Below are 27,715 nucleotides of genomic sequence, written 5' to 3'. Positions count from 1 at the left end.
TGACTACCCGAACAATAGGACATCTACATAGACACAAACCATCATTTTTTTCCCGGAGAGTAGCTGAAATCGCCTAGGCAATTTGCTGGTTTAGACCCTCCCCTTCTCCACCTCTTGTATGTTTACTCAAGCTCGCAATCGGACGCAGTGTGCGGAGAGATACCTCAATGGGAGATTAAAACCTTGACAGGGAGGGAAATGTAACCAGAGTCGGACGCTGAGAGGAGTGGTGCGCACTTGGTACTATGTGTAACCGTCCGGCAAGGTACATCTGTCCATGAACACGGCAGGAGGAAAACGCAATATATTTGATAAACTTGGACAAAACTGCTGATGAAGAGCAGGAAGGAAACGCAATTTGATATAGAAGAAGTAAGTGTGCGGTGAAGTATTAAAAGATACCGGCTTCAACAATTTCCAGAGTGATTGATGTCTTTTGTCATTCTGCACGATAAACTGTTTCGATGAGGGGACTTTTCGACATTATCCTTTCTCATAAATAAGGCAACCAGACTATCGTTAGAAGAGAGGACCTTGCGCAGGTAGGATGCTTAATGTTATCGTTTGTAGTGTGTTATGTCTTGTTTCTCCTTATGGAATGTAGTCTAAACATTTATATTAAAACTTTAAACTGTATATCACTGTAGCCTAACAAACAAATCAGAAGTAACTGCACTAGATAATAACACTAGCCCATATTCAAACTGGTAAACTTCATATGTACCTCCCATCCCTCTGGAGCGCTCACTGTATCACCTTTAAACAGCAACGCGCATGTGGTGCTGAGGAGAAAAAAAAGGCAGCATTGTTCCGTCAGTTGATTCAGAAAATTGCTGTAACTAAGCGGGGTCTCTCTCGAGTAGAGTTTACAATTAGTTGCTTGTGATTCTGTCTAAGGAATAACATGAAGCCATGTGGTGATGGTGATGCCCTCCTCATGGAAGGATCGCGTCCCCACACAGCCTCTGTGTGGAGGCTGTTTCTAATCACCGACACCGGCTTGGAATCTTGGTACAAATAGCCTACAAACGTGCCCCATGTTCATCATCAACAGTAGGCTATAGTTACACGATCTTAATAGTTTGAGCGAAGATAGCGTATAATGAAATATCGTGAGACGGTAGGCTGGGCTACTTGCTACACTGCACATGGTGCCTGCACAAGGCTACTGTAGGCATACTGTGCAGACTACTGTAAACGGCAACTGTTTACTGTACATCAGTATGGAAAACCTTAAGGTCATTGCCATATCGTATACGTAGGCTAATTGTGTTGTAAACAACTATGAAGGTGTCCATATGCGGAGAAGACTCCGAAAAGAACAATCACGAAATGATTAAGGTTTGAGAACCGATGGAAGTCGTGTTTCCCTCAATTTCTTCGCCTCTACTGGTTCAGTCAAGTGTGTGTATGTGTGTGTACGTACGTGTGTACGTACGTACGAGTTGGTTTATATGTGTGTATGTGCTGGAGTCTGCATGTTTGTCCAAACGGTTTATATATGTACAATTTGCGTTTAACCAAATATTGTAAGGGCATGGCAACGTGCAGACACTGTGTGTAATTTGTGCATTTGACTATACTGCAGTTTCCCAAGCCCCACAGCCATTTGTGCTTTTCTTAGTAACCATTACTTATTGATAGATTTCTAAAATTAACAGCAAATGTGTTTTGCTTTGGCTGAAGAATCCTCTTGGCAACATGCATGACCAAATGGAACAAGAACATTGTTTAGGCTTGGATGTGATAAGCCTAAGTGAAAATGCTCATTTAAAATACTGTCATCATTATTGTCTTCGACTTCTCAGTGCATATGCTGAATTGGGGCATATAGTCCTTAATGTTAGTTAATATAATATTTCTTCAGCAAATTTGAACAGAACCATGGTCATATGGAAGATGGGACATTTCTTGTTATTGCTCAAGCCTATGCTGTAATAGATAGAAAAGTGTGAGCACAGTTATTGAAAAGTAATTTGAAAGAGAGAGAGACCTCTGTGTGTTTGAAAGAACTGGTGGAGACTTACCAGGGGAGGCACCAAAACCCCAACAACCAAAGCCACAGTGTTTCAGCAGCATGTCATAGCATATCATGATCTCATGATATCTTATGAACATGAAATGAAGGCTTTCCAAAATTGTGCATTCAGAATGTTGGGTTTGTCATGACAATAGCAAGCATTATGGTACTATGGTACACTGACATGTAATTTGCAACTGTCATGATACCAGGATATAGGATCTGCAATGACATGTTTATAACAGGCTTATTTCATGCTTATGACGGGTTTGAGTAAAATACTACCAATGTTTCCTGTCAAACCACCTTACAGAAGTTTGATCTCTGTCCCTCTAGTGGCTGCACCCGATCTCCTGGATCCCAAATCAGCCACGCACAACACCAAGCCACGCCTGTCCTTCTCCACCAAGCCCATCGTTTTTAACTCGAGCGACGACTGCGATACTCTGGTCTCGGTCATGAAATGGAAGACTGTGTCAGCCATCTTCCTCCTGGTGGTGCTCTACCTGATCGTTGGCGCCACAGTCTTCCGGGCCCTGGAGAAGCCCTATGAGAGCTCCCAGAAGTACGCCATCTTGAAGGAGAAGCTGGAGTTCCTGGCACGCCACTCCTGTGTCAACTCCTCAGAGCTGGAAGACCTTGTGAAGGTGTGTGGCTTGGTTCAGGGTTTTCTTTGGGGTGGCGTTTTTTGTAATGTTTTATTTAATCTTTGAAAAATTTGAACCAAGACGCAGATCCTTTTCAATTAGTTATAGTAACACAATGTAGGAATGCCCCTTTTTGTCAATTTTCTATGTACTGGGAATAAATGGGACATGTTTTATTTAATTTTTATGAATTGCTTGAAGCTATACAATTCAGCCCTGTTGAAAAGGACCAATCACATTTCTAAACCACCAGTGTTTTTTACCAGAGTAAAAAGAACTAAGAGAAACCTTTAGAAAGCTTTGTTGACAAGATCAATGGAAACTAAATTAAATCTTTCTGGAGCTTCTGTTGGGACGATGTAAAAGCATTTAAAACTCTTTTGTCCCACTTTGAACCCTCCTTTCAGCGATTAGGGCCCTTTGCATAATGAAGGAGTTCCATTTGGGACCCTTGGGTTGAAGTAGAAGCAGGTCTTTATTTGGATAATTAATATGGCCTCTGCCCCTCAACCTTGGTGATGTGAGAAATGTCAATGTGAGTTTTTTCACAAAACTCTCCTTTGAAGGAGGTGCCTGGGTGTCATTCAAATACAGACATTTGAAGAATACACTATTAAAAATGGTTAACCTTTCTCATAAACAGGAAAATGTTGTCAAAAGTACTTTGCCCAAGTCTAGCGCAGAAAATATATGAACTTACACAAGGAATACTAAAGCCATGGATGCATGCAAAAGTCAGTTCTCCTTGGACTGGACAAGGACTGTTTGTCTCTGTGAAACTCACAGGCTTCTGTAAGCTGTCCAGTGACAGTCCCACTGTAAGCTGTCCACTTCGGTCAAAGCTCAGGTCAGGCAAGCTATTACTGAAAATAATGGTTATTATTATTCTTCTGACCAGCTCTTTGTGAAATCCAACCACAACAGCCACAGAGTCCAAGAGCTCCCACTTTTGGGATGTAAGATGGAGGGACAGTATTTGGGTGGGGGTAGGATTTGATGTGAAGGGTAATTAAGAATGCCCCCATCCTCACTTCACCAACACCACCCACCCCCACCCACCCGGCCTGCCTGCCTGAGAGGAGTGTGGCGCCTTGGGCTGCCAGCAGGCATGGAGCCTGGTGGAGTGAATGAGGAAGCTTTTGTGGATTTGTTATAATTCCTTTTCGCCTCCCCATTTACTGTGAAAATGTGTCTTCCGTTGATGTACAAAAGGACACCATTATCTATACAAAGCAGAGAGTGTTCTCCGTTAAGTTTCTCTGCGGTGTGCTGGCACAAGCCACGTCTGTCTTGTGGTGCAGTCATATCTGCTCTTTCTTTGAGTCTTTCATTGAGTAGCATCATGAGACCTCATGTGTCTAGAGACAGGAAAATGTCTATTTCTCTTTCTAAAGTGTGAGAACCAGGCTTACTGTCACATGTGAGATAACTCTATAGTCTATACAGCACGTGCAGTGATTGCAGTGTCTTCCTCCAGGTTAGAAATAATGATCCGCCTCGAACAGCAGTAGCATGTGGCCCAGATTTGGCACTGTTCTGGTCTTGATTTAAAATGGGGATTCCATCCAGAATCGGCTTCAATCTGGGACATCCTTTAAACAGTAATTAATTAGTCCTGGGAACCCAAGGGATGCCTAATAATCACTGCACAAAGGATGGGGTAATTAAAATATATGAGCATGAACTTTTTGTCATTAAAGACATTATTAAACTCAAGTAAAGGGAAGGATTTCAACTGGAGACGCTCTCAGTAAAACCCAATTCTCCATGAAATGTGCCACTATGGTCTGTATGGTGAGTATAGAGCAAATGTGCAAGGACTTTTATGTCTGTGTGTGTGTGTGTGTGTGTGTGTGTTTGTCTGTGTGTGTGTGGGAGTGAGTATGTGTGTGTGAACATAAACGCCTTTGTTCTCACAAATAGCAATGGCACTGAACACCTTTCTTATTGGCCAAACTAACAAAGCTGTCAACTTTGAGGAGTTATTCATTTGAACTCTGAGCGGCACCCTAATGATCTCCTCCCACCCTCCGCTCCTCTCCCCACCCTCCCCTCTGCCAGGATCTCTGGCTGGGCTCTCCTACAGCTGGAGAGGGAGGAGGAAGAAAGGGAGGGAGGGCCACTGCGCAGCTGCCGTGCTGCCATGCTGGGTCCTCCTGCCTGCTCTGGATCTGGGTCAGGGAGACCAGGAGCTGAACTGGGCTGGTCCGTGCTGGCTTGGGCTGGCTTAGGTTGGGGCGAGCTGAGCACAGGGTCCTGGTCTTGATCTGGATCTGGGGCAGGTGCTGGGTTAGCGTGCCTTGTCATGTGCAGATGTGTGTGGTCCTCTGCACTCACAGCCGTTCCACTTGGAAGCACAGTGCAGCATCACACAACGCAACGCCTCCTACTGCTCAGGTGGCGCTATTATGTCAGAATTTTTACAGTGCAGCCATTTGCCGAGCATGTGTTTCTGTGTTCTATTTATGGCATGCTTCTGCGAGACAAAGCAAACGTCTCCATTTAAAACCATATGAGAGTCAGATGCTGTGTCTGACTCTACTTAACTCATTGAATGCCAAGCTATTTTCGGGAGCTTTGTCCTAGAGTGCCAGCAATCTAGACCATTGTTGATGATTTTTGTACAGCCACAGCATATTCTGTGTTATAGCTATGAACACATACAATAGCTCGATTAAAAGGTGAGACTTCAAGCTCTCGGTTGGTGCAAACCGTGTATTTCTACACGCCTCTGTTCCTGAGAAATCCCAAGCTAAACAGTGGCTAGGTTTCATAAAAATCCCTGTTTTTTCTAGAAATGGAGATATAACGTCTTTCATGAAATATGAAGTGTTGCATGTTACTTACTTGTGTAAACTTTCCGGGAAGTGATCAGCAAGACCTGGCGAGACTGCCACCTAGTGATAGACCCACGAAAATGGCCTGGTTTTGACCTGACGTGCATGCGTCACTGATTCAACCCAAAGCGGCAACCGAGTTATGATAAAATTTCCAGATAAAATGTCCAGATTGTGCGTTTTCATGAGTTTCACGATCGTCATATATTTAATTTCCATTCATCACAGAGTTCCCAAAATCACATATAAGGTGTGTTAGAGTGTCTAGTTTCGTAATTTAAAAAAAAAGCTAAAAACGTAATATTACGTTTTTGGCACTCAACGCATGGAAAGGAAAAACGTAATATTACGTTTTTGGCACTCAATGAGTTAACAAAGCACTGCCTACTTCAAGTCATGCACTTGTAATAGACTGCTTTAACTCTCTCATGTAAACATGCTTAAAGTGCATGTGAGCTCTATGAAGCCGTGCATTCATGTGTCATGCATATTTAAGGTGCCTTCACTTGCACTGAACACCAGTGACTTAAGGACCATGGAGAGCGCCAGGAGGTGCAGTCTTGCCACTTTAGACCTATACAGCAATTGCATGACTTGCGTTGCTGTCAAAATTATTTGGTTTTTTTCTCTCCCACTGTCTGAGGTTGCACTTGGGCTGCATTTTATAGAGCGTGATATAAATGAAATTCCTCTTGAATTGCTCATGACAATTCTGCAGAAAGATGTCAGTCATGCACCTCAGGTTCTCCAAAAGGCAATGACCCTCAGGTCTCCCTTCAGCAGTAGTGATATTTGTACACACATGAGACATCAAATAGCTTTGGAGACATGACAATGAGTCTTAGGCCAGCCTGGTAATTTATCTAATTGGCTTCAGAAACCAGACGTGGTGGCCGGCGTTGGCCCATAAGGAATGATCACTCGACCCAGCTGCAACGTGGCTATGGAAGAGGAAGCAGCATTTCACAAGTGACTGATCAGGAGGTTCTGAGGCAAACTGATAAAGAACAGACCCCCTTCCACTCTCTCTTTCTCCTGTAATGCCTCTCTCTCTCTCTCCCTCTCTCTCTGTTTCCTTGTGTCTCACTCTATCTCTCCACTGGCTCCAGTGCAGCAGAGCAGTAAATAGGCAGAGTCAGTGTACAACTAAGAAGGAGAGAAGTCACTGGAGCACACAGATGTTCAGAAGTTCTTGTTTGATGAAAAACGTGCAGCAAGGCTATGACTAACGTTTCCATGTGTTGCATCTTCATCAGAGTTGATCAGTGTACAACTGATTCACAAAGCTCTTCAGCTCTGTCCTGTGGTGTGTGTTTGGTAGACACGTAATATCTCTGCGCAACAGCAAAACATGACTCTTCAATCTGACTGACTTTAGCCCTAAGGAAGCCCTGATGTGACTCTAAATCACTTCTGTCCCATTCAGTCCTGTAAAATAGTGGTGAATGGTGGTGGTGACTACATTAGAGGGTCATTTGCACTCCTCCTTGTTGTTATTATTGTTCTGTTTGTACAAAATGTAATTTGTTGGAGTACGTATAATGAAGAAAGTGCATTAGCATAAAAACATTTAGACTAGGCCTAATATATTATGGCAAAGTTTGAAGTTTCCCATTATTTGGTATGCAAAATGTTCTCAACTATGAGATGTTTACTTTTGACCTTTGTCATATTAGACACCCATATGAAAAATGTCACTATGATTTGGTAATAATCATTTGGTAATCATCCAAATATTATTTGGTAACAATCAGATGTTCCATTAAATGTGTGATTTATTTTGCTTGAGATTTGGCAGATCTAGGGGGCCTAACTAAAGCAGTATAATCCCTCTCCTTTCTCTCTCTAACGCTCTGTCTCTTTCCATTTCTCTCTCTCTCTCTTTCTCATGTTGGTGACCACTGCTGTTTTCTTTCCTCCCACAGCAAGTGGTGTCAGCGATGAGAGCCGGCGTCAACCCGTCGGGCACTCCCTCCAACGAGAGCAGCCTGTGGGACCTGGGCAGTTCCTTCTTCTTCGCCGGAACCGTCATCACCACCATCGGTAATAACTCCCAACCCCTCACATCCTCTAGACACACCACAGCCTTTCACTGCTGGCCCCCATGAGTTGTGGCCAATCTGTGGCATAATCTTTATAGGGGCGGGATGCCCCAGCATGCCAATACTGTTTATCATGATGGGAAAAATGTGTGCTGTTGATAGTTTTCTGAGTGCCTTTTTCTTCTTGAGTGGCTTATAGTGGTCTCTTCCTGTGTTATTTGGTTCTTATGTCGCTCAGAGTGGTATTGAAACGCACAGAGGCACTCGTGATTTTACTACCCTCCTTTCACACACACACACACACACACACACACACACACACACACACACACACACACACACACACACACACACACACACACACACACACACACACACTACTGCCTCAGGGGGAAACAGAGTATTTGATGATAAATACAGATTCCCTTTCTCCCTCTCTCTCTCTCTTTTCCTTTGCTCTCTTGCTGATGATCAATCAGCTATAATATTCAGCTACACATATAAAACATGGCAGTCTTGTGGGGCTGAACACTGCTATAGAGCACAGCTACCACCTGTGGACATGCTATGTCCTGGTCCTCATCTGCTAATTGGATAGAGCCAAAGTAGCACACGGGTGAACTCACTCATGCCTGTAGTGGCTGGAGGTGGCCAGGCCAAGGCGTGCAGAAAGAGGGGTCAGCTGTCCAGTTTCACGGCCTCTCTCAGCTGCGCTGTGCAGCGAGCGTAAACGGCAGAGCCTATCAGGGGACTCGTGCGTGGGATGGGCGGCATCGTTGGTATGGTGGGCGGATTCCAACGGCACAGATCAAAGGTGCCTGTGGCGTGTGAGAATACTTTTGCAATCATTCCATGACAATGATTATTTAACTTCATGTAGTTACTTGTCTGGCAGGATACAAGTGGCTCCTGGAAATGGTTTATGGTTGAGAAAGGATGACTGGGTGGGTGGGTATTATAAGGTGATGAGACAAAACTGAATTCCTCATAAATGCTTTACACCCAGACTAAAATGTTATTAAATAATGGAGCTTTCAGCATTCCATCCCTTTCAGCATTTGATTTAACATTAATAAATGTAATCATTCAATTATTATTAAATGTTTGTTATATTAATGCAGAGTGGTACCAATTTTCTTTTCACATGAAGTGATGCTGCTTTGAATTTGCAAACCACCAGATCTTCAGATTTTTCCAGTTTCTTCACGTTTCCAGCTCTTAAGCCATTAATGAAGTGGGAAGGGTTTATAGTTTTATAGTTTACAGTGTAGTCTTTGACTGGCTTTGTTGAACCATGAAACCTTTACTGTTCATCATTCTCTGTCATTTTTTAAATTGTGTAATTTGACAGTTAAATGGAGTCCTTCTTTCCTTATGAACATTTAAAAGATGCCACACATTTGATTTCCATGCCACTGAGCAACAGCTTGTGGAAGGTCAGACAGTTAGTTTTTATGGACAATGAAAACTACAGAAGCACATTTACTAAACGAATGGATAGAGTATGGAGATTAGAGAGAGAGCATGGCCTGGCAATATGCAATTGGCAATATGCTGAGTCATGCGTCTCAGTCACTGGAGTAGATGACTGACACACACAAACACACACACACACGCACACACTCTCTCTTGCCCATACTGCACAGCAGATGTAAAAGTCCCCATCTGGTCAGTGGCTCATGAAGTCATCTTTGCTGTGTTTGCCCAGAATTGAACACATGAGAACCGAGAAAGAGAGAGAGAGAGAGAGAGAGAGAGAGAGAGAGAGAGAAAAAGAGAGAGAGATAGCTCCTGAAAGCGCATAATGATACTGTATCGTCTACTAGGATGGCTCCCCAGCGAGGCAGTGCTGTCAAGGGATGGCACTCTGGGGCGGGTTTGATCTCAGGAACATACAGGGGCCTCTGCTCACTCTCTCTCTCTCTATACATTTGAATCCCTTTACTCAACTCGATGCATTTCTCTGAATGCATTTCTCTGAATTTAGGGAAGAATTGATCTCGTATCTCTTTCCATTGGCAGCATTCAGCCAAAAAGTGAAGCTCTGTTTCTATGGCACCTTGGTTGCTGTTGGTGCACAGCCTGTCTTCTCTGGGCAGCCAGGTTTGCCTGTGTCTGCCCTTCTCAATAGCCAGACTGTAATTGCTTAGTCTGTACCTGGTCAAGGTTTTTTTCTGTCTGGTATCAGTGACTGTGGATACGTAGTCTGCCACAGTGTACTCTCTGTTTAGGGCCGAATAACATTGAAGTTTATTTTGTCTTTTTGTTGTTTCAGTTCAATATAATAAGTCATTTTCTTATAATTTTCTAATACTCTTTCTATCTTTCTTTCTTTCTGTCTATGTCTCTCCTTTTTATTGTATACATAAATGCTCTCTGTTATTTAGTCCCAGCTCATCGTATGGTTTATGGGCTTGAGCAGAATTACACAAACAGACACAAACACACACACACATATATTGAGGTATATACTATACAGTACACCTCAAAAGCCTCTCTCCCTTTCTTTGTCTTTCTCTCACACACAAACACAGTCTCTCTGGGTCTGATGCTCCCTCTCCTCCTGTTCCTCTCTCTCTCACTCTCTCTCTCTCTCTCTCCCTCCCCCTGTTCAGGCCGCAAAGATGCATGTTACTGCTCAATGAGCCATACGTGTTAGCCCCCATTCTGCTGGACTCCTCCACTTGTTTCGGAGTCCTACGGGTGCTAGGCTAAGTGTGCTTTACTTCTGGACAGTTTCCCTGCCCCACTTAACATCAAAGAAGGAGAAAAGAGAGACCATTTTGTGCTACAGGACTGATGCTGTCAACATGAAAGCACTTGGTGTTCCTACTCATAAATTCAAGTATGAATTATATTATTTTAAAATGATTTTCTTTGTTGTTGTTGAGAGGACACTTAAGCTGTGGTAAAATGACAGCACTGGCAATGTACTCCTTTAAGCGGAATGTCTTCTGCGAGACTAATGAATGTAAAGCAGTGTACTATTCTGGGGACCTTTTCTGCTCTGTGTCATGGTAACAACAGACTGCAGAGAAGACTGATTTCCTGAATGCAAGGCAAAAAGTGATAAGCTCAGTAACAGGACATGCAGCTCTCTGGAAACCTTAATGATCAGGTTATGCAATATGACAGATATGGCAAGGAAGAGTCCCTTATTGAATCCCAATGCCTTTAGTTTCCGAAGCAACACCACAATATGCTTTTACTATTTAACGAATAGTTAAATTAGGTAGTATGTGTTGTATATGTAGTAGCTATCTTACACACACAAAGGAATGCAAAGTCAGTGGAAAGGTTTTTAAAAATGGGCTGATATTGCTCCTATTGTTCTCTTCATGTTCCTTGCTGTGTTGCTTCTGTAGTCCTACTAATCAATACTCTGCTTTAATCACTCACTCGATTACTTTGAGAAGCTCATATACCTGTTTTTCTGCAATGCTACATCATCGATCTCAACCAGAAATAAAATAATAAAAAAAGCATTCCACACAGAATGCATTTTCCAACTTGCAGCGTGGCTAAGTAGTGCTTTTGTAGCGTGACGTGTGACAGTGAAACCACTTCCTTCCATCCCTCTCCCTGTCACAATGAAAATCATCTTGCAGGAAATCAATTTTTATGACTCTTCCAGGGCTTCTTGGCTTAATTAAGACTTCAAAGGAGGACAGATTGTGTGAGGAGCAGCGGGCCCACCTTAATTAGGCAATGGAAAGTTTACGTAGAGCTAATTACATGAATGGAAGAATGGATGGAGGGATGGAGGGAGTGCTCCTCTGTAGAGGCTGATACAGACTGGCCACCACCAGCCTCAGGGTTGGGGAAGGAGTGGTACCACTGGTAGCACACATTACAGTGGGTTCCCTATCTTCCTTTAGAGTCTCGGTCCTTTTGTCACTTTTGTTGTTCATAGCCTCTCAGCAGCTCTTTCTCTCTTTCTCTTTTTTTTTTCTCTCTCTCTCTACTTGTGTCTTTCTCATCTTTATTATTCTTTCCTTGAAACCACCATTTGAAACCACTAAAAAGCACTAGTTTACTGCTGTGTGTGTCTTTGCATCATGTTGTATTTTGAAGTTTGAGTTTGCCCTTAAGATAGGAGAGGGTTAAAAAGAGATGAGTAAGAGACAGACTCATGCCCTAACTCAACAAATGGTTGACTTCAGAAAATGCTGATGCTGAGACAATAACAAAAATCACTGTTGTGTGTCCCATACAATTGTCCAATAACATTCATACAGACTGTATATTAGATAGAAATATATAAGATATGTGCATAAAACATTCACACCATTAAGAGATATAAGGTTAGCTTATATTAGTATTTTGTGGGTCACTTCATTCCAAATCAATATTTCTCCTCCTGAATGCCAGACCAATACACATCTGTGAGCTGCTTTTATCTGAGCTCCTCCATGCCTTATTCTTGGGGCTGGTGAGGAGCTGCAGCCAGGCTGGGGAAACCCAAGGGGATTGGGGAGATTGTCTGCATAATCTACTGGAAAGCCTTAAAACGCTTCTGAGCAGACAAATGAGCCAGCCCAAACCCAATTCTCATTTGAGGAGCTCCTTTGTATCCTCTGACCTTTGTGAGGCTGGCTTTGTGCTGGGCGAGGAAGCGGCCCGTTTCAGACCTTATCCTGCGTTGTATCATTTCAGTGTGTTATGGGAGGGTTGGAATGGATTGCTGAAATCCATAATAACTCAATTGGCGACCTCATCATAATGATGTTCTGCTGGAAGTAAATGTAGCCATGTAGCATTTTTATGAAACAGTTCAAATAAATTATTCATGATTTTACATGCAAAGTCTGTCATGAAATGAAAAGTCATGAATGCCTGAATTATTTACATTGACTTAATGCATATATTGCATATAGTAGTGGGCCATCGTCCTCAATATATTAAGGTAGTTTTCAAACTTCATGTTAGTTCTAATGCAGACCTTCTGCTATTTCAGGGCTGCAGTGCCAGCAGTTTTGTGTGATATGTAGAATAAGTAGTTTCAAAAACATGGATGTCCTCACATTAGGGTCAAGATTAGGATAAGATCATGTGGCAGATGTATAGATTTCTACTGGTTTGTTAGAGTCGCCTGGAATCCTACAGTCCTCCATAAGGAACTATGAATGAGGGAGAGCTACAGGAAAGACAGAAATGTAGCCAAACACCCCATACCTCTCTGGAAGAAAACATTTATTGGGTCATACCATTATAGTGTGTCACTTTATGGTTTAATTGCTTTTATTAGTGGATTATGGAATGATAAATCTGAGTGGGCGACAACTTTTTATTACTTGTTTATTTTGTTTCATCATTATAATTACTTTCTGTTTACCGTTTTATTGATCAGTGTCTCAGCCCAGCTTATAACCCTGATTCTGTTTCCAGGTTTTGGGAATATCTCACCTCACACAGAAGGAGGAAGGATCTTCTGCATCATCTACGCCTTGCTGGGAATCCCGCTCTTTGGCTTCCTGTTGGCTGGAGTAGGAGACCAGCTGGGCACCATCTTTGGGAAGGGCATCGCCAAAGTCGAGAAGATGTTTGTGGTGAGTAAGTGCCTCTCTAGCATGTATTGACCACTATTCGAGTTGAATGAAACAATGAAAATGTTTGCAGTTTTTGTTCTGATATCCGATAACTATAGTAGCGTGTAAGCGTTCGTAGTTTCAGAGACATTATAGGTTGCTGGTTTGAGTTGTGTCCTTGAATGGGATGTACAGTAATTCTACTGTGTCATCATTAACATGGTGTGAAATGGTCCTGATGTGTATCATGTTATATAACTCTAACTATAACCATAATTATAACTATACATGCATAACACAATTATCATCCAAAACATGTCTCTGCACCCGTGTCACAGCAAAGCATGCTCTGCGACCTTGTCCTTCATAAGCCGGGCGACACAGCCTGTGTCTGAGGACCTCCACCATCCCCTCAGGAGAGTAGCTCTGATTTGTTGACTGCTGCTGTGCTCGTGCTTGTGATGACTCAGGAAATTCTAAATAGCTTCTGGCTTAAACTACATCTTCTGTTCCACTCATTTACACATACAATGCATAGTCTAGTCTCCATTTCAGCTGTGACTTAAGGGTGTTACAGCAGTGATAAAATGCTAAGCTGGAAAAGCAACCTGAGGTCTAATATGACTGAATTATTCAGACAAGTATCATAGATTTGTATTTAATGTCCGATGGAAAGATGTGTTCAGATGTAAGCAGCCTTTATTTGTTTGAAGAATTACTGTGGGATTTATTAAAATCCCACCCCACACCTCAAAAAACAGTCCATTACAAAAATCAGACTTGGTGAACTTCAAGTTGAAAGGATCACCCTGTTCCCTCCCATATTTACACCGTAATTTGGTCTAATGCATAATACAGAGAGTTTACTGTGTAACTCTGACACTTATTTGGCAAGACAGCACACCGCCTTCTAAATGTCCTACAAACTAGTTTTATGATGGTCATTGTCTGGACAAGCCCAGCCCAGTGGTCACAGCTAGGCTCATGCATTAGTTGAAATAAGAACAGGGAATTTATTGTACTGATAAAAAGTAATGGTTTTGTTTATGAAATTCTCTTCAGTGACTGATGGTAGTGTTTTAGTGTGCAGGGAGTTCACGTAGTGGGTAAATCTCACACACTGTCCCTCCCTGTCCATCATAGATTTTATTAGTAGTGCTGTGCCTCAAACAACTGTATGAAAATTTAATGTTGGTCGGCTGCTTGGTTGTGGATGTATAGATATGTATTTAGATTGATAATTATGATAACTACAAATAAACATATTTCATAAATGTCTGTAATGACTATTAATGATTTAGAGTAGCTATTTGGTCCGTTGTAAGATGGTATTTACATTCTTTCAGTTGCCCCAAGCTTATACTAGTCAGGTAAACATTTATAGAGACAAACGTCTTCTCTTCTCCAGCACCCGAATCACCCAGATCCTTCCACTCTTACAGTGATGGTCACACCTCATGTCTGTGTCTCTCTTTCAGAAGTGGAATGTTAGCCAAACCAAAATCCGAGTGATCTCCACAGTCCTGTTCATCCTGTTTGGGTGTCTGTTGTTCGTGGCCCTCCCTGCGGTCATCTTCAAACACATCGAGGGCTGGAGCGCGCTGGAGTCACTTTACTTTGTGGTCATCACCCTGACCACTATCGGATTTGGGGACTTTGTGGCAGGTAAAGAGAGATATCTGCTATCTGCTTCTTTTCCACCTCTTGGTTGTTCAATTACTCTGTGTGTGTGTGTGTGTGTGTGTGTGTTTGTGTGTGAGAGATAATTTACATAGGGTTTACATAAAGAAGAAGAGGAATAAAAATAATGAAAATCAATCTTAAAATATAAACAACAATCAAGTAAAAAGAACTCAAGTGAACTATATCTTAATACTGTCATGATATGCATGGTGTATTGGATTGGAGCTGAATAAAGACAAAGGTTTAGACAAAAAAAAAAAAACACCTAAATGCTACAAACCCACTACAAACAATCTTCACTACTCTTCACGACACATCCACAACTCCTATTGTCACGATACCAACATTATTGTTTCAATACCAATAGCAAGTGAATAATCTCGATTTCGATACTATTGCGATTTTTAAAAATTTGATTTGGTTTGTGTGATTTGTGAGATCCTTCACATCAGTGGCAATCATAGAATTTGATTGACCCTCCACACACACACACATAGAAAGTGATGGTTGTCATAGGTTTCTTTTTCATATTTTGGAATTCATATAAACTATACATTTATATTGATAATTATTTATAGTATTTTATGATCTGCATGATTACTAATAGCTAAACATATTTAGTAATTTGATTACATCATATCGATATTTAAATTATTAGGCTACACTTCTATAGTCTATATCATCACATTTGGTGTGTAAATTTAATTGAGTGCCTGTCACTTTAAGAGGAACGTGAATGCTGAAAAATAGTTTCGCAAGTGCAAGGATATGTGGATTCAATTCATCATGTTTGTTATGTCATTAGATAAAATAAATGTTAAAAAAAACTAACAAGTCAAAGAAAATCTTTCTGGGATGAGATCATAGAAGAGATAAGTGTCTCGCAATGTTCATTTCTATGAGTATGGAAATGCACCAGTTTATCTTTTATTTCTTTGCATTGTGCAGGCTACATTCACAAATACATTAGCCTACATAAACAAAATATAGGAACGGGAAAATGTCTCGGATCCATTGTTTATTGCGACTGCAAGATTGGTAGCCCAATTAGCTTAACAGTCAGTGATGGTGACTTATAGCCTATGTGACTGTCCGTGCGGCACACCCTTATTCAACATGACTCCTAACTTTGGTTAAAAGATTAGAGAAGCTAGGTTAGCTGTGACAATATCCTGGGTAATATCCTAACAGCTAATGCTATTTTACACAGTTAAATTCGCATTTGAAAGCCTGGTTGCCAGTTAGTATGGCTAATTATTTTGCCTAGACTGCAATGAAAAAGCTTCGTATTTTAGGGTGGCAAAGCTGATCTACAAACCACAAAAAGGGGCAAACATGTACATGCTGAAGGGCAAAGGGAATATCACAATGTTTTATTCTGGCCTTTTTTGGGATAGGCTATGCATTGGCAGACAGCCCTAACTTACCGTTGTCGTTGACACACCCGCTCGCTTGACTGCCGGTGCAAACAAGTACAGTAGCCTGTGCTTTGACACTCCGTGCGTGTAGGCCTACTGTAGCGTGCATGTCAGATAACCCTTCCCCCTCCCCCTCTGTTTTTCAGCAAATCATATGATCATATGCGTTTCTTGTACTGTTGTGCTGGCTGTCGGAATAGAGTGGCGAAGTCCCGCCCCGTCTACTTCCGGTCCATGGGACCTATCTTTCAAAAAATTATGAACGGGAGTTAATGGAGAGATTATTCATTTTATTTATTTTATTTTTTGGTCCAGTTTGAATTGTGCCATGAATTTCACATATGATGTGCGTGAATTTAAAAGATAATTTTTCACGTCAAGAAAGTAGGGGAGAGCTGGGATGATTGAAACACGGGACGAATGAAACAATCCAGTTTTCTCCGAGTGTAATGATGATAGACCGACGTCCTTCGGTCAAAACATAGAGCATCCTTCTATCAGCCAAATATCTTCCTGCTATGTCATTTTATCACGGAGTTACTGGCGATAAACGAGTTTTGATGCGCAAAAGTAAACTTCATTAGCGGTTACATTTGTTCGATAATCAATGAGTGTTTTTCATTTAAAGGTTTGACTTGATGCTTATTCAGTAGACCATTTAGTGTTCTCCACAATCCCAGACTTTCATATCGTATGCTTGTTTACATGGAAAGCAAAACAAGCTATAGTGACATATGTCTGTGTCGGGACGATTGAAACACGTGTTTCAATCGTCCCGACCAGGCTGTAACTCCATGTATTTTAATTAAATGCACAAATAGCTGTGTTTAAACAATCATTTAAGTAGGTAAAACATAGAAAAACAGTTTTAGGAAGATGAAAATACATTTGGGCACACCAGGTAGGGGGTTGAGTTTTCCCATGTTATCCTATGGAGACTGACGGCCGGTGGGTCGTTAAGCCTACTTATTTGGATGTGCATTGGCCTAACGCACGTAAAAACCTAGTGAAAACGACATTTTCTACAATATAAACATGATATAAATGGGAAAGCTTACCGTTCTAGCTATAAACATGGCAGAATCATCCACAGGGCATGATATTTCAAAAACTGCTTCATACACACTTCATGATGATGGCAATGAGTTGTTAACAGACATGCACAAAGTCGTATAGCCCTGCAACAATCTATCTAAAATGAAACCTTTTGGGAGTACCATTCATGATATGTAGTAAAATTTCGAAGTTGTTGGACGTTTATATGGCTTAAACTGTATGTTTCATTCGTCCCCTTATGTTGTTTCAACTGTCCCGACCAGGAGGGACAAATGAAACATTACGCACGTCCCACTTTTGTTGTAATAATTCCTGAACGGTTTTGTTCAAAGCTGAAAATGCATTTGTATTTGACAGAGGACAGATGTAGGTTACTAGTGACCAAATATTAGCTTTCAGTGTGGTACGATCGCTTTGTAAATTACGTTTAATTAAAAAGTGTTTCAACTGTCCCGGCTCTCCCCTACTGTTGTTCGATAGACTTCAAAAGTTATGTTGGTTTTGTGCGAATCCACTCAGTGGACTCATAGACAGTAAAGAGTGGACTACATCTCTCGTCTCGAACGATGTACGTCACCAACATAATGAAACGATAAGAGCTGTTATGCTAGTTAACGGTTGCATCTTGCTGCCTGCAATGTCACTTAACAGTATGTAATGTACAGTCTGGACGAATACAACTTACCTGATGTGTTTAATCCTCTGACTCATGGTATTTTCAGCAAGGAAAGCCCAATTAAGACCTGTTGCTGGTATGCTTGTACAATCTAGTGTGGCTGTGAATGAGCTAACGTCACTAGCGCGACTGATGGGTTTGTAGTCGTTGGAATTACGATCTTTCACAATGTTGTAATTCAATAGTTACGGAACAAACTGCAAATGACTTGAAATTGTCTTTAAAATTGACAAACATCATATGGGTAATTCAAGGCACAAGTCAACCGGGACCAGAAAATAATTTCTTTTTCGCCATAGACTGCCGTTCAATTTTTTTTGAAAGATAGGTCCCATGGAGGCAAACGGAAGGGGCGGGACTTCACCACTATCAGCGATCGCACAGGGATGGATAATGAGCGTTGTTTAAGATTAAATTACACCTTCAGATATGAGAGACCCCCTCAGATTTTTGACTTTGTTGCTTTCATGGGAGCCAGTCCTCACTCTAAGGGAGCTCGGCTCCCTCTGGCTCCCACGTAATTCGAGCACTGTCCCCCAGTAAATAAACACACCACCCAAATAAGGTGCAGCACCATGCGTTGCCAGGTTAGGTTGACTTGGCCAAGGATTATTAATCGTAAATGCTTGTTGACACTGGCCATATAAAATCTGGGCACTATAAAATATTTTGGTGACAGAACATACCTGCCATGAATTGGTTTATTGGGGCCATGGGGAGAGCAGCAGTAGAGCATAACCATCATCTGTGTCTTATGGACACATACCAGAAGCACCAGGAAGGGTGTCTCCCAAAGGACCCTCTATCACACTAAGTGAGGGACCTGTCACCCTCGGTGTTCAGTTCATCCATCAGGAGGTCGAGGTGCAGCAACCAACCTGCTCTGTGTCATATGAGAGGTCACCATGTGCTGAAATAGATGTTGTGAGTTAGGGCAAATTCAAATATAGACTCAAGCTGTCTATACTTAGCATTACTATAATTGGCACTTGACTTAACATGTCTGTGGTCAACCGAGGTCAAAGGTCATTTAAAATAGGTACAATTATAGAAAAAAAAATGGAGTAGTGGAGTAGTAGAAAATGCAGCAATGGAGTAGATAATGCATACTTTGGCATAATAATGACATAACTATAACCTGACTCTCGCCAGATGAATTTCGTTCCGCCTAGCTCCACTCATCCATCTGGGATCAATCCATTCAAAGTGTTGCTTCAGAAGGCTGGGCCTAATAAAAAAAATGCTTGGATATGATTGGATAAGCCACTTGTCCATCATCTATTGACGTGCTACTTCAACCACTCACATCAAAGCCAACCCGTGACGCTGATAACAGTATCACATTCGCTTCTACACTATGTTACATCTATGAAACTCCCGCCCTGCGTCCTTATTGGCTCTACCATACAATCTCGTGCTGAAATCACTCTCAAAGGAAGAGGTCCCAGATGGATGTGAGTGAAGCTAGGCGGAGCTAAGCGGAACGAAATTCATCTGGCGAGAGTCAGGTAACATAATTATGCATTCATTGACATTATTTTTTTTTGTTGTTGGATGATCTTTTATTCAAAGCAAGGAACGTACAGCACAGGTACGTGTTATGAGGTTGCATCAGTGCTCCCTAGAAACGGAACCTTTGACCTTGGTGATGTTGTTGCTACAGTAATTGACATACAGGATGCTACTAAAAGAAGGTTACATGGAGTCAGCATTATAACAAATATGCTGTTTTTCATTTGCAAATTGGCATACTAATAGAAAAAATATATAGCTTTATTCCAAGGAAAGTGCACAGGTATGTGTTCCAAGGTTGCATGCTCCTGGGAAACGAAACCTTGGTGGTATTATCACCTTGCTCATCCATTAACGTAACATGAACTGGGAACAACTCAGGTTACTACTTACAGTATTCATATCAAATGGGAAGCAACAAGGTTCAGGTGTCCAGAATCAAATAACCAAATTGTTATTTATTTGTATATTCATTTTCATATTCATATGATTTAGGTCATACAGATACAGATATGTCACTCTGGCAGCACCTGTGGAAATCCTGTGTCCTTGTGTGAATTAATTTCCTAACCCCATTTGTAAATCCTGTGTTTCCTACAGGTGGGTCAGAAATTGAGTATCAAGACTTTTATAAACCTGCAGTATGGTTCTGGATCCTGGTTGGTCTCGCCTACTTTGCGGCGGTACTGAGCATGATAGGGGACTGGTTCAGGGTAATTTCAAAGAAAACAAAAGAGGAGGTAAGTCATATTTATCTCATATTTCTTCTTTACTGACACAGTATCTGATCACCTAACATTAGCCGAGGGCTGTTAACAGAGTAGTTAGGATTGATAACATCAGGAAATAACGATACTATTACACATTTCTGGTTTCTTGGGTCAAACATAGATAGATTGCCACACAACAATGTTGGTTATGTTACAGGTAGGTAGCTCAATCCAGTAAAGGAGTAAAGAAAGGGGAAAATGTAAATAAAATTGTTCAGATCAATTTTGTAGTGTTCAGGATTCTGACTGCTGAAGGGAAGAAGCTATTTGCGAAATGGGGTCATTGATTGTTTTGGTTGCACGGTTTAAGGTGCGCTCAGAGTACAAAAAATGGACTGGAGGGAGGTCACAACCAATTATGTCAGAAGCTTTGGTGACAATTAACCCTTTCTAATTTCCTTCTGGTGGAATACCAGACATTGAGGGTGAGTTTGATGACTGAATGGTGTTCAGTGTTGGTGTTGGTTTTGTAAATACAATGTAACAAAGGCAATGGAGAAAAGAATAAATAATACATGGATTGATTTTAGCCGAAAGACATTGCCTGTGCAGCCTCACCTTAAATTATGAACTTAACTGAAAACAAGGATGTGTGCTGCCTGTCTCCCAGATGTTCCATTACAGATTTCTCGCACAGAACAGTTCTTGCTGTGAGACAGGCTTTGACTGTACTCACTGTTCTGTTTGCCCAGGCTATACAGGGCACTATAAAACACCCCTCTCTCACTGTGCTTTGTGGAAATCAAGCATTCACAGGCTCTGTTGCCGTGTTTATCTTTCATTAACTCCAGCCTTATCTGGGCACGCTCGCTGCGTGTTAACGGCCCCACGAGGGGCGCCATGTATTTCATGGACTCAGATGGCGACCCGTCCCCACCACCCCCACCCCTTGTAAAAAAAAATACAACACATGCTGGCTGCCCTTGGGCCGATGCATTGGGGATTAAGTTGATTTGCAACACAGATAGAATCAATGTCATTGATCTGTGGCTTGCTGTTTATTGTGTTTGGTCAGTGATACCTCTGGTAATCTTGTTATTCTGCATAAGAGTCTTTATGACAGTGCTGGTCGATCATTACACGGCCAAGTAACCTCAGCATAGATACTACCACTGACCACTGATGTCTGAAGCATCTGGGGGTATTAGAGGTGGGACACCAGTTTCAATGAGGTAGAAGCAGTGTAAGTAATGTAGAAGAGATGGTGTCCTTATTACTGTGGACAAGTGGATTAGACAGGACACTGATCAGACAGGAGACTATACTCCAGTGATAGGCATTCTCTTGTTTTTTATTGGCAGTAAACACTTCTGCCTGTTATGCGCACATTTACCTCACATGTTCTGTGCCTGCTACGCCTCGTGTTTTTGTAGAGGTGCCCTGAGTGCCTCCAAAGTTCAACTTCAAATGGAAAAGCGCCTGACATCATTCGCGTATTTATTAAAACATAGCACACTTTTCATTTTACAAGCAGCAAGCTGCCTCCTGTCTGATGGCGTCCTTACAACTTAGGCTATGTTCACACTTGCTTCCTTTTTTGACAAGAAAAGCAAGTGAGGGCGCTTTTTCAGTTTGAACATTCCTAGATCATCCTGTTCTTGTTTTCTCAGTGGATTCTGTTTAATAGTGATTGGCATAGTGGAGACGACCCAGTAAAATGCTAGTTGTGCCCCTGATGAGAGGATGGAGACCCCTTTCAGTAAAACTCTGTGCAACCAGTTAAAGAAGTGTTCCTCAACACTCTCCTTCCATTTTCCCAATCCCCCCACCAAAGACTGTTTATGAATACATGCAGTCACCGTCATGTTCCTCACAAGCTGCTGCTTCATCCTGGCAACAGCCCTCCATCCCCAGACAACAGCTTTATGTGTGACGCAGTCATAGATCTTCTTTCAGTGAAGGCCTTAAAGTGTTCCTTGCGATGACAGATGCTTTTTGAAATGCACCACAGCAATGGAGCACCCTGAAATTTTAATGACTTTATTCATGTTTAGTGTCTGTGCCTCTGACACCCCTCAAAACATCCCTCAGCCACTGTGGCCTCCGTTGCCCAATTAGTGCAGGATGAGGAGAATGGAACTTGCTCTGTCTTGGCCTGAACTTGTTGTGTTGTGCTGCTTCTTGGAGTTCAACATTTCATGAAAAGCACAGAAATCTATTGATACGGATCACGAAGTGATTCAGCCTTTTGGATATTTTTGGTGGAGCAAAATGCTCAGCTAAGAAACAGTCCACATTGACAATCCTGAGCCTGTTAAAGATTCAAGGCTTCAAGGCAGTTTCAGAGCAGTTTCAGCACTTCTGTGAAGTGAACTTTTCATACCAATTCACTTTGGATTCTTTGCCTCTTGAACAACCAGTTAAACAGGAGTGATGCAATATATTACAATGTCATGTCAGAATACACAGTATATTTGTGGCAGGCCAGATTGTAACCATACTTTTTTTTATTTTGTTTGATATGGTAACACATTGTGAAATTACTGCATTTGTATATACAGACAGATCGAATGCCACATAGGCAGAACATTAAAACGGATGATTTCCTCCAGCAGAAAATTAAATGCAAACTGCCAATTAGTGCCTAATTTACCAAAGTCAGATTGCCTAGCCACAATCAGAGAGGTTGTGTGTGTTTGTGTGTGTGTCTCTTGGTTGTGTATATGTGTGTGTGTGTGTGTGTGTGTGTGTGTGTGTGTGTGTGTGTGTGTGTGTGTGTGTGTGTGTGTGTGTGTGTGAGTGTGTGTGTGTGTGTGTAAGAGAGATAGAGAGCGATAGAGAGCGAGAGAGCATTTTAAAGTGAATCTCTGAGGACATAACTTTTACTTCTGAAAAGCTTTATAATGTGACATCCATTTTTATATTTTGTTATTATACCAGTAAGCACACCCAGAAACACAACATCATACTCTGTAGTTAACCCTCTTAATTAATGTACATACAACATATCAATGTCCTCTTACTCTGTCATGTTTAATACACTGGCATGCTTAGATGGCATTTCTTACCCTTGTACAATACAGTAGGCTACTTATAGTAGAACCACCCCAAAGATCTGCCATCTGTGACCTTGTTTCACAATGAAAGAAGACAGTTGGCAAATGTTGGGTTTAATGCAAGTAAAACGTTTCAATGACCCACTTATGGCCTGTGCTCATTAATAATATATGTTTCCTCTGGGCGCCTTGTTCCAGAGGAGCAGTAGAGCTAACCGGTTTCCTTGCCCTCTCCTACTAATGTATTCTTTAAGGAGAACAACAAAAAGATGCTGTTATTATACTGTAGTCATCACATGATTTGTGTGGAATCAAGAACCTCAGGGCCAGTTAATGGACCTCATTTCAGTGCCTCGTTCACATTGGCAATGCATTAGTGTGTGTTTTTATGGACAGTTAGCATGAATGAACAACTAACAAAAGGAAATTGTAATGTCCTTCTGTACTCATTAGGGAAACTACTTGAGGAAACAGCCTTAGGCTACAAAGTATAAATTGGGAGTAATTTTCATCTTGGTGTCATTTCATGCAGGATGCGATGGCATTCTAATTGTATGCATGCACTTCAGAAAACTACCTGGAAACAGGAGTGTAAATACCTTTAAAATTAAGATATTTTGGATTAGCTCATGAGAGATTTTAAAGCAGGTTGAAAAGGCAAGTTGAAAAACAGTATACCCAGATAGCTGATGTGTAGTAGAAATGTTTATATGATAGAATGTGTATGGTTAGAGTCAGTAAAAATGTTTGCACTTCAGGGTATCTCATGTCTTCAAATATAATTCCATCCACTCCTGCCCTTTGCAAACTGCCATTGGCATCATCAACTCCAAATAGATTCCCATCTCAGTCAGCGTGTGATGCCAGTCTGATCTTTGTCTCCTCAATCGTCCACTTTTCGCTACAGGTCGGCGAGTTCCGCGCGCACGCGGCCGAGTGGACAGCTAACGTCTCGGCGGAGTTCAAGGAGACGCGGCGGCGCCTCAGCGTGGAGGTCTACGACAAGTTCCAGCGGGCGGCGTCGATCAAGCGCAAGCTGTCGTCCGAGCTGGGCCTCAACCCTGCGCAGGAAATGACCCCGGGCAAGCGCACCCTGTCAGTCAACTTCATCGATGAGCGGGACAGGGACCCATCCTTGCCACCCCTCACCAAAAACAGCAGCCTGTACTTGAATGGCCTCAGCTCCAACTGCCCGGAGCGAGGTGAGATAGCCATCATCGAACACCTCAAATGAGGCCTGGCTCTGAACAATCTGATGCCCATGCCACGGACAGTGCCACCTGTTTTAGACTGTACCAACAGCCTGCTGTGGCAAGGTGGATTATGTCACCAAGCACCATCAACACCTGTGTGTGTATGTGTGTGAGAGTGTGATTGGAAGCAGACTCAATCCAAACAACACTTTCATCACTGTTGGTTGGCATAACTTTCTAGGACATGAATGGGTCTGCCATTATCAATGTATCTGAACACTGATGGGTCACTTTATGCCTTGTACCAGCCAAATGGTCTGTCTGTATTTGATTGGTGTGGAAATGCCTGTGAAGTACTTGTTCTTTCACGAGAAAGCAAAACCAGTCTTTTTTTTATTTTTCCTCTTTTTTGTAAACCAAGGAATCATACTTGTGCCTTAAGTGTTTTTAAGAGTCATTTCTTTCCCAAAATTAGTGCATGCCAAATGAAAATTCCAAAAAGTCCTACATCTTTTTTTCTCTCCATGACTTATTTGAAGAGTTTCCTACAGTCAAAAGTTCAGTGCAGTTCTCACATGAGTTAAAATGTTCAAATATGCATTGGTTACTCAGAAACCGACAGAACAGGCAGCAAACCACTTTCTCCTGTTCTGCTTGTTTCTGCTCTGACCCACTGGCCTGCATGGACCTGCAGGAGCGGAGACTCAGTGGGCTTTTATGGATTTTTATGTTTCGCCTTCGCAGCATATTGTCAGCACATTGAGGTGATCACAACTTGCAGAGCTGTAAACCATGGGCCATCCAGCAAGATTTCAAAGTAGGCGTCTTCTTTTTTTAACTCTGCTGGCAACAGAATCAAGAATTGATCTGATCTCAGAGGTTTAATTTTTATTTTTGTGGATATGTTTTTTTCACTTTTTGCAGCGTGGCTCAAAACTGTAGGTTACAGAGTGGAAGGTGTGAGACACTGTCCATAGCAATACACAGTACCACATTTTTTCTGCAAATAACAAATGTTTATCACCCTGAAGCAATGTGGCTGCCTTTGCATAATGTGTTCAAATGTTTTAGGTTCAATGCAGTATACAGCACATACCGCATTCGTTATTGCCAAAAATGTCTGAAATAATTGATCTGGTTTGATATTCAACTTGCGCACAGCTGACTGTCTTTGGTCAGACAGGATGAGGGAAAATTGCTGGGTGGTTTGCCTTTTTTTTGTCATTTCTTGAATTAATGTGGGGAAATGGCTCCTTTTAAGTCACAGCTTGTCAGACTGTTCAATGGATGATTTATTTTTTAATCAAATAGCACATCTATTTTTTCATACTGACGCTATCACAAACAGGACCATTTTTTAATCGAAAACTGTTGGGGAATATTGTTCAAGAGGCTTTTGACTTTAGTTGTAATGTAACTTGCAGTGAGAGGCACAGAGAGGAATGACTTGAATGTTACTTGAATAAAACTTAAGTAGTTATATGTATAAGGACAATGGGGTGTATTTTGAGTGAGGTGTCATGGTGTTAACATGCCAGAACCATACAGTATGTGGGTACCAGATATCCCTTCTAGCCAGTTCTACTAACCCCAAAATGAAGGAAAGGGAATGATAGATTGAGTCAGCTGTAGCTGGTTGCTCAAGGGATACTGACACCAATTTATATTTATATTTTTTTTATCAGTGTGTTTCTTTCCCTTGGTATAAAACTCCTGATTGTTGCATACTTAGCATGCTAGATTCCAGGTTTATCACGCTCACTGGGTCGCAAAACCTACCTTGCACCTTGCTGTACCAATTGAGTCGGAGGAACGTGGAGGCAGTTTTGGCATGTTAGCATAATGTTACCTCTCTCAGCTAAACCTGTTGAGTTGATCATCAAGATGATTCAACAGAGAGAAGTAATCTTGACAACACAACCCAATCCATATGACTGACTGACTGTGTGAAAGAAGACGAAAACAATAAACAGTACACACACCTGCCATTCAAAAATGCACTTTTATTTAACAGCCTTTTAGTTACAAAAATGCTATTGTGTACACTGATGATATATGTCACAATGAATGATTTTGTATTTACTTTATGTAAAGATATTGCATCTCCATCCTTATCTGCAATGTTGCCACACACATAGCACATAATATTAATGGTCCTATGCCCTACTGATAGCATCCCTCATTTTATGAAGGAAACTTCCTCGAAAGAAGAAAAAGACATGACGTATTGACATGACATGAAGTATTTGATTAAAGAAACAGAGTCAGCTGTGTAATGTGTCATTTTAGGTCTTGAGGTGTCATTTGATTGTCTCAGCAGCAGTGCCATAGTTAATATGTTTCTCTTGCCTTTACTTGCTCCTGGCTGCTCTGTCTCGAGGTTTGGTTAGCATGGTTTTATATTGATTTATACTAACAACATACTTGTAGCTGTATTCAGAACTAAATTAACGACATGCTTCCCTTATGATATGCTAATACCTCTGTTATGTTGATGCTTTGAAGGAGCAGTTCTTTTTTATTTTTTTGTTTGTAACATTTCTACACTGTTGTCAATCATGGTGCTGGAGATAACAAACAGAAATAAACATGAAAAAAAACATTATTCTTATGTAATTGCAATTGCTTTTCAGTTGTGCATATTGCTGTGTTTCCCCATCAAAATGAATGTTTTCTTTATGTGGGGGGGTTTGCATAAATTGATCAAAAACGGTCACTACTTGGCTTAATCAGTATACGCTTATTTTACCCATAGACTGACAGACTCTGCAGAGTACACTGAAGTTAGTGCTGTTTTCAAAAGTGTCACATGACCTGCTGGGTTGTGAGCCTTTGTGAGTTCCCTCAACCCTTGCTCTGTGAAAATGGGTCTTTTTCGGGTGGGTTGTCAGATTGCTGGGTTTTCCTGTGGTGAGCCAGAGTTCTTACACGTCTGTGGGAAATGGATTTGCCTTCTTTCCTGACTGCCCTCCATACAGTTGGCTGAATGCTGACCGGAAACCTTGCCGTCATCACTGGCCAATGAGAGTGGGGCCCTTCGAGCATGAAGTGATTATTGAATAAGCATGTCTAGCTGCTCAGTGTCAACACGGGATGCGATTCGCGGGCATAGTGGCAAATATTAAATCCTCTCACTCAGGCACTGAGTCTCACTTGGCTTCACCGGAGCTGGACTCTTGGTGAAACAGAATAAACACTATGGATAAAGTGTACAAGGACACAGCGCTCACGTTAACATTGTGGCATCTACATCATCTGCTTCAGTGGAAATGGGGTTTTGTCTTTTGTCAGTACAATCTGATCACAAAGATTCATGCTTTTGAAAGAGAAATTCTTT

General features: G+C 41.6%; 1 protein-coding gene across 2 annotated transcripts; it reads left to right on the top strand.

Annotated features, from left to right (window-relative positions):
* On the top strand, positions 1-27,250 carry kcnk2a (potassium channel, subfamily K, member 2a). 2 transcript variants are annotated; one of them, XM_048270754.1, is made up of 7 exons: positions 1-372; positions 2,357-2,667; positions 7,430-7,547; positions 12,935-13,095; positions 14,553-14,739; positions 20,020-20,159; positions 24,093-27,250. In XM_048270754.1, coding segments are annotated over exons 1-7 (1,245 nt in total). In that variant the 5' UTR covers positions 1-371; the 3' UTR covers positions 24,420-27,250. The 2 variants fall into 2 exon arrangements, with proteins under 2 accessions (XP_048126711.1, XP_048126713.1); XM_048270756.1 differs by having other exon boundaries at positions 1-542.
* The last annotated feature ends 465 nt before the right edge of the window (positions 27,251-27,715 follow it).

The sequence above is a fragment of the Alosa alosa genome, chromosome 19 (assembly GCF_017589495.1).
Source record: "Alosa alosa isolate M-15738 ecotype Scorff River chromosome 19, AALO_Geno_1.1, whole genome shotgun sequence".
Classification (NCBI taxonomy): domain Eukaryota; kingdom Metazoa; phylum Chordata; class Actinopteri; order Clupeiformes; family Clupeidae; genus Alosa; species Alosa alosa.
This window is presented reverse-complemented; position numbering and strand designations above follow the sequence as displayed.